This window comes from Coturnix japonica, chromosome 20 (genome assembly GCF_054131305.1).
Source record: "Coturnix japonica strain WE chromosome 20, WE-NBRP24, whole genome shotgun sequence".
Lineage (NCBI taxonomy): Eukaryota > Metazoa > Chordata > Aves > Galliformes > Phasianidae > Coturnix > Coturnix japonica.
Genome location: NC_140682.1, coordinates 10,930,038 through 10,938,087, shown reverse-complemented (window position 1 = coordinate 10,938,087; position 8,050 = coordinate 10,930,038). Strand labels below are relative to the sequence as shown.

At 56.3% G+C, this 8,050-nt stretch overlaps 1 protein-coding gene across 1 annotated transcript; it reads right to left on the bottom strand.

The window, feature by feature from the left end:
* Positions 1 to 2,963: 2,963 nt before the first annotated feature.
* LOC146757653 (uncharacterized) lies at positions 2,964 to 6,795 on the bottom strand. Its single transcript, XM_085520708.1, has 8 exons — positions 6,745 to 6,795; positions 5,575 to 5,805; positions 5,283 to 5,368; positions 4,666 to 4,787; positions 4,086 to 4,197; positions 3,632 to 3,786; positions 3,373 to 3,559; positions 2,964 to 3,261 (listed from the first exon to the last, which is right to left on the bottom strand). Exons 1-8 carry the CDS (start codon positions 6,793 to 6,795, stop codon positions 3,186 to 3,188), a joined length of 1,020 nt encoding a protein of 339 aa, XP_085376834.1. The 3' UTR covers positions 2,964 to 3,185.
* Positions 6,796 to 8,050: the final 1,255 nt, after the last annotated feature.

The following is an 8,050-nucleotide window of genomic DNA, read 5'->3' as shown; positions in this document are numbered from 1 at the left end:
GATATTGGCGAGCAATGGGCAGGGGAAGGAGGCAATGGGGGGCAGTTGGGGCTGAGCAGGTTACAGGACCGTGACTTGGCCACGTTGTTCTAGTGCTCACAATGGGTCCCTGCACCACAGGGCACTTGGGGGACCCTGGGTGCCTCCGCAGCCCTGAGGACCGGGCATCAGGGGCTGGGAATTAATTGATGGCATGGAGGGGACTGTCCGTGGCCTGTTCCAGCAGGACCTGGGCACTGTCACCTCCAGCCCTTCCCTTGCGCTCTATGGGGTCGTGCAGAGGAACGGATCTGGAGGGGGCAGGCTCAGAGTGCCCTATGGATGGCCCAGAGTCACCATGCAGCTGGGACAGGGGCTGTGGCTTCCGTCCCCAGGGGACCCACGTCCTGCCCCGGGTCTCTTGGCTGCTGCCAGTCCTTCTCCTGCCCTGAGTCCCTGGGGACAAACCCTGCAGGGTCAAGGCTCCTCCTTGCCAGTGCTGCCCTCTGACATCCTCTGATGCCCAGTGAAGACCCTGATGATCAGTGACATCCCATGATGATCAATAAATCCCTCAGCAAAGCTACACGCTGTGTGTCTGTGTCCTTGTTCTCATGCTCAGCAGGGACTGCTGGGATCTGTCCCTGCCTGGCTGTGGCCACATCAAAGTGCTGGGAGGCTTCCCCAGCTCCATGCCATGCACACCATGTCCTGCACCCCTGTGGCCTTCCCCACCCTCTCTCACATCACCTGCTCCAAAGTCCTAAAGGATGGAGCTCCTCACGCTGCCAAGCAGCCCCAGTACCCTCCCTCTGCTCTCTCTCTGCTCCTCCATACAATTCCTCCCAAACCTGTTACACTTTGATCCACCTCTGCTTGGACACAGTGTGACCACATCACCCTCCTTTTAGCTGCTCTCTTACTGCAGCCACTTGGCCCTCCTTTGGGTCTGCTTTAGGCCTCTTGCATCGATACCCCAACCCCATTATCCAAAGCAAAGTTCGCATAACCCCTCCCACGGACACCTCTAATCTCCTGATGACCAATGAAGCCCTCTGATGACCAGTGACTCCCCTCCTTGATTAATGGAGCCTTGTGATGTTCAATGAACATCTCTGACAACCAGTGGAGTCAGTGGAGCCCTCCGACAACCAACAAAGCCTTCAGATGACCGCAGTCATTTTCTCTGGACACACTTCAGGGTTGTGATGTCTTCCTTGCAGTGAGGGGTCCAAAAGTGGACACATCTGGGAGGTGCAGCCTCACCAGATCTGAGTACAAGGGGACAATCACGGCCCCGTTCCTGCTGCCAATGCTGTTTCTGATACAAGCCAGGATGCTGTTGGGCTTCTTGGCTTGCTGGGCACATCACTGGCTCAAGTTCAGCTGAGCATCGATCAATGCCCCCAGGTCCAGTTCCTCTACACAGCCTTCCAGTCGCTCTGCCCCACGCCTGAAGCTTTGCCTGGGGATGCTGTGGCCAAAGTGCTGGACCCGGCTCTTGGTCTTGTTGAACCTCATCCCAATGAGTTCAACCCAGCCATCCAGCCTGTCCAGATCATTATGTGCTTACCATGGTGGAGGCAACCGCTGGGCAGCTTGAAACATATGCAGTACCCCATCATGCAGTAGTGCCCTCTAAACACCATATTAGGTCTCAAGAAAAAAGTCCCGTGGCTGCGTGGCACCCCAGAAAGAACTGAGTCAGATAATGGGGCTCTGATTACTAGTTCTGCCCTCTGGTGCCCAGTGAAGAAACACCCAGATCACTGACCAGGATGCTATCTGTGATCAAGCAGCTTTGATTGGCAATTGCAATGGCAGGTCCCCTGCAAGCAGGAGAGCATGCAGAAAGCAGCATTGCATCTTTTAGGCCGTGTTACTCCACGCTGATCTCCTTCTGCCCCGGTTCCTCATTGGCTGAGTACTTCAGGCTCACAATCATCCCGACTCCCCACTGAACATACTGGATCCCCCTTCCCTTCCCTTCCCTTCCCTTCCCTTCCCTTCCCTTCCCTTCCCTTCCCTTCCCTTCCCTTCCCTTCCCTTCCCTTCCCTTCCCTTCCCTTCCCTTCCCTTCCCTTCCCTTCCCTTCCCTTCCCTTCCCTTCCCTTCCCTTCCCTTCCCTTCCCTTCCCTTCCCTTCCCTTCCCTTCCCTTCCCTTCCCTTCCCTTCCCTTCCCTTCCCTTTCTTTTTCCATAACACAGTGCAAAGGAAGGCCTCCAAGGCCAAATTCCAGCCTGCCAGGTGCCCTGCCAGGCCAAAAGGCAATGGGCCAGTCCAGGGGCTTGGAAAGTTAGAAGAAGGGAGAGGTTAGGAATAGTGTAGGGTAAGGGTTAGGGATAGGGATAGGGATAGGGATAGGGATAGGGTTAGGGATAGGGATAGGGATAGGGATAGGGTTAGGGTTAGGGTTAGGGTGAGGGTTAGGGTGAGGGTGAGGGTTAGGATGAGGGTGAGGGGTTAGGGGGGATGTTCATTGTATACCACAAGGGAATTTGATGCTAGGGCAGTGCAATCGGTAACTCTGTGTATATATATGTATACAGACCAGTGTGCATATTGTGTTTTTATGATTGTTTATTTGTATTTAGATGTTTATATTAAGTATGATGTTGTGATGTAGAATAGCAAGAGAATACAATATTCTATAGATAATAGAATATAGATGTATAGTAGATATAGTTATATATTACATATATATTAATAGATAGATATAATAGATATAGATATATAATAATATAGATGTAGCAATAATATTGCTATAGAATAGCAATATTACTAAGCCATGACATTTTTTATCCCTTGCCTCAAACACTTCCAGCTATAGGGTTTTGCTCCTAAAGAGGCAAGGGGTCTTGGAAGAGTCCTCGCTCTCTCTCCTTGTTCCTTTGCTTTTCTTCAGGGAGGTGGCATGCAGGAATGACACAAATGGGTCTCAGTGGCACAGATGGAACTCAGCAATATTACTAAGCCATGACATTTTTTATCCCTTGCCTCAAACACTTCCAGCTATAGGGTTTTGCTCCTAAAGAGGCAAGGGGTCTTGGAAGAGTCCTCGCTCTCTCTCCTTGTTCCTTTGCTTTTCTTCAGGGAGGTGGCATGCAGGAATGACACAAATGGGTCTCAGTGGCACAGATGGAACTCAGCAGCTGTTTCGCAGCCTCCAGTGGAGCTCTGACTGTCCTGGACACCCCACGCCCGCATCAGCGTGGGTAGTGTGTGCCCTTCCTGCGGGGTGGGTCTTTGGTCTTTGGAGACTGACCCCTGGGAGACCCCGTTCCTTCCTTTATGGCTGGCAGGAACTCAGATCTGACAACGGGCAGCTCCTCGGGCAGGCTGGGCTCGCCACGAGATGTTTCTGCTGCCATCTTTTCAGTGGGAGACCCCTTTTTTTCCCTTATGGGTGGCAGCAATACAGATCTGTTGGGGGTGGACTGCTTGGGACGGCTGGTCTCACCACAAGAAGGTGCTGCTGCCATTTCCTTTGGTTGCTCCTGTGCCTCCCTGATCTTCTTAACCCTCTTCCTGAGAAGTCTCACTGAGTCGCATGCCCGAAGCGCCAGCATGTTTGGTTTGTCTGGGGACTCTAAGGATAGGCTGGATGAGGCCCTTGAGCAAGATGGTTGCTCTTGGCTGCATGAGGCCTCACGCTGGGCTTCCTCTGCTCCTCCTTCTTCATCGAGGAACTTGACACGTCTTGTTCGGGCCAGGTTTTCTTGGCTCTCTGTTCCCTCTAGGCCCTGCAGCTGGCAGCTCATCGGCTGCTCTGGGGCTACGGGCACTGCCCAGATGGGTGGCAGAACACTGAAAGGACAGAGCGGGAGGGGTCCGCCTGAGTGGCTGATGGCTTTGAAGCCACATCCCTCAAGCCTGAGCCAGGAGCCTGGGCTGTAATGCAGCCTTCCCCACAGACAGCTGACCGGTTGCCCCGGGGCTCTCTGGTGATGTGGAGAGGGGCCAGCCCTGTGAACTGGGGGGCTCCTGACATCCCCATCCCGGCACTCCCGGGAGGCCACAAACAAGCAGCGACCCTTTGGAGTTAGGGAATGGGCTCTTGTTGGGTCACCCCCATGCACATCCCAGACCACAGCCTCCAGCCTCACCTGTTGGCAATGCTCTCCCTCCGCAGTGTGTTCTTTACTTTTTGAAACTGCTCTCTATCAACACTTGCAGTGCTGAGGCGCCTGATGTATGTTGGAGTGTTATCAAATCTCACTGCAGTAGGGAAGGAAGAGGAGATTCGCCGTCAAGCCTTTGGCTCGCTCACAAGCAGCACTCAACTCAGACCTCTTTCCCAGAACCCGCCCTGAAACCATCTCTGTCCCCACTCCTCCTCTCTGCAGTTCAGCTCTGTTTTGGGCTGCATGAGGGACGCTGGCTTTGGGAAAGAGGAGCTGGCTGGTGACAAGAAGGCGGCAGGGTGACTTTTGAGGTCCCTGTCCCTGCAGTGGGGGAGGGCAAGGCCTGAGATCCCCACATCCTCCTGCCATAGCCAGGGATGGGGGTACGTCACACCCAGCACCTTCCTTTTGGATAGGCCAACCATAACCTAAGGGGAAGAGGCCGTGCTGTGCCGGCAGGATGGTATGCTGCAAGTGAGAGCCCTGGGCTGATGGTCAGCAAGGGACTGCCCACCTCCAGTTGGTTGCTCATGCTGTGGAAAGGAGCTGGAAGCCACTTTACCTTTCTTGTTCCCAGTAAGAGGTGGCAAAGTCTCTTCTGTTGACTTCTGTGCCCCAAACAAGCTCCCGGAGGACTTGCGGCATCGCATGGGCGGCAGTTTGGAGACTAACTCCATTTGGAACCTGTAAGCGAGGAGAAGGCAGTGAGCGGTGTGACGCAGTGCAACAGCAATCCTTGCTGCTCTCTCTGCTTGCCTGCTCGCAAGCACGTTTTCATGCTGCATGAAGGCTTTCTAAAGCCGTTAGCAGGGTCACTTGGGATAGGAGGAGGGGAAACAGTTTCAGGCGGAAAGAGGGAAGACTGGCTTTGGATGGGAGGAAGAAGGTTTTAGCTGGAGGGTGGTGAGGCACTGGGATGTCTTGCCCAGAGAGGTGCTGGGTGCCCGGACAGGCATTCAAGGCCTGGCTGGACCAGGCTCAGAGCAACCTCATTTGGAGGTAGGTGTCCCTGTTCCCCGCAGGGCAGTGGGACCGGGTGCCCTTTTAGGGTTCCTGCCTGCTCCAATTGTTCTGTGATTCTCTGGCACATCCTCCTGGGCAGGACACTGATGGACACGAGGCACAAGCGCTACGGAATGAGAGCTGAGCAGCTGCATCAAGCAGCAGAAAAATACTCACTTGGGTAAGACCACAAGGCATTTTGAGAACACCAGGGAAGCCACCGGTGTCACACGGGACACCCCCATGTCCAGCAGCGAAGGGGCCTGCAGGGGAGGAACAGGGAGGTTGTGGGACATCTTGGTCACAGCTGAGGCACAGGGAACACGAGGAGCCCGAGGCAGGGAGAGCTGCCAGCACCGCAGCACCTGCACGGCTCAGATCACGGCTCAGGCCCAGGTCCTAGTGGGCCATGTGTGAGCTCCTCAAGGCTCACAGGACTGCCCGGACCACGGAGAAACCTATGGCTCACCATGCGAACGGCTCTCCTGAAGTTCGCTTTCCCTGACAGCTTCTCGAGGAAGTCATGATAGAACTTCATTTGGAAGGTCAGCCCGTCAATGAGGAGCACTCCGACGTCCTTCAGGACCACGGCCACGTTCTCCCCATTCTGCAGGCAGCTGGAGAGCAGCGATACGGTGCTTTGGATGCACTTCTGCACTGTCTGCCAGCTCACAGAGGCATCTGCAGCCACCTGGCTGTGCTGCAGGGGCTCCACCTTCCTGTCGACTGAGAAAATACCAGGGACGGGGTTGATGATACGGTTGCTGTTCCACAGCTGCTTCCCTAGAACTAAGGGACATCATCCATAACGGCCCCGCGTTTGGATGGGCTCCTGCAAGGGGGAGGTGTGCTTCTGAGAAGGGATGTGGTGGCCCTGTTTGCCCTGTCCATGAAGCCAGCAAGGGTTTAATCCCCCCTCCTACCTGGCAGGGACCCCCTGCGGGACTTGAGATGGTGCACAGCTATGAGGTTGCTGGCCAGGTGAAACACGGGCCAGCACAGGGTCACGGTCCTGTCCTGCATCCTGATCTCCCTGGAGATGATGTCAAAGGAGCCGAAGGTGGGAATCCAGACCCCCTGCGAGTGGAGGAGGAAGAAAGGGTGGACGCATTATGGGCTGGCTGGAGGAAGAGCTGGAGGTGGTCCTGTGTGGGGGCAGAGCTCAGGAGCCCCCTCCTGCTGTTCAGAGGCACAAGCCAGGGCAGCGGGGACGGCTTTGGGGCTGCACAGCCCTCTCCTTCCCCTCTCCCTCCCTCTCAAACGCAGCTCAGCGGGGAAACGTGGGGTGAGCTTCCTGCCGTGTGTGCAGGGGAAGACGCAGAGGAAGTCCAGGCTGAGCCGGACAGGGCGAGGAGGAACCTGGCAGCCAAGAAACGCACCTTGTGCACCAGGAGCTGCTTGTGTACGAAGGCGGCCACCGCATCCCAGACGGCAACTCGCTCTGCAGATGAAAGGAAAAGCAGGTCACACTCTGCATCTGCCGCTTCCCGGCACCCCTCTCCCACTGCTGGGCAGGAGGGAGGTGGCAGATGGAAAGTGTCATCTCCATCCCAAGACTGGCTGCAGCACCGCTCCCGTGGTGGCTGTGGGTCCGTGTACCTTCAGTATTACTACATGTTTGTCCAGAGGCATGGCCCACCCTGGGGCCGTTCTTGCTCATTCTGGGTTGCTCCTTCTTGGCACCGGCCATGCTGGAGCTCATCCTTCAGATGCGTCTGCTCTGTACCAGATGCTCCTTCAGGATGCAGGACCCTCCTCGGTGCTCTGCCTTCACCCCCCTCCCGGGTGGCCGTGTCACAAACGGCACCACGGCAACGCGGTGACATCACGGCCAGCTGCCCATTATGATGCTGGCACTGCTGCCTGCCCCACCTGGCAGTGCTGACCCATCTCTGCTTTCTCCCTCTCCTGGAGCTGTGAGTTGAGGGGTGACCCTGGGGCGAGGATGGGGCTGGGATGTGTTGCTGTTCTCTCAGTTCCCTGGTCCTTGGGGCACCATTCGGGCCTTAAGGCTGCTGTTGGGCACCCTCCTGATATTGGCGAGCAATGGGCAGGGGAAGGAGGCAATGGGGGGCAGTTGGGGCTGAGCAGGTTACAGGACCGTGACTTGGCCACGTTGTTCTAGTGCTCACAATGGGTCCCTGCACCACAGGGCACTTGGGGGACCCTGGGTGCCTCCGCAGCCCTGAGGACCGGGCATCAGGGGCTGGGAATTAATTGATGGCATGGAGGGGACTGTCCGTGGCCTGTTCCAGCAGGACCTGGGCACTGTCACCTCCAGCCCTTCCCTTGCGCTCTATGGGGTCGTGCAGAGGAACGGATCTGGAGGGGGCAGGCTCAGAGTGCCCTATGGATGGCCCAGAGTCACCATGCAGCTGGGACAGGGGCTGTGGCTTCCGTCCCCAGGGGACCCACGTCCTGCCCCGGGTCTCTTGGCTGCTGCCAGTCCTTCTCCTGCCCTGAGTCCCTGGGGACAAACCCTGCAGGGACAAGGCTCCTCCTTGCCAGTGCTGCCCTCTGACATCCTCTGATGCCCAGTGAAGACCCTGATGATCAGTGACATCCCATGATGATCAATAAATCCCTCAGCAAAGCTACACGCTGTGTGTCTGTGTCCTTGTTCTCATGCTCAGCAGGGACTGCTGGGATCTGTCCCTGCCTGGCTGTGGCCACATCAAAGTGCTGGGAGGCTTCCCCAGCTCCATGCCATGCACACCATGTCCTGCACCCCTGTGGCCTTCCCCACCCTCTCTCACATCACCTGCTCCAAAGTCCTAAAGGATGGAGCTCCTCACGCTGCCAAGCAGCCCCAGTACCCTCCCTCTGCTCTCTCTCTGCTCCTCCATACAATTCCTCCCAAACCTGTTACACTTTGATCCACCTCTGCTTGGACACAGTGTGACCACATCACCCTCCTTTTAGCTGCTCTCTTACTGCAGCCACTT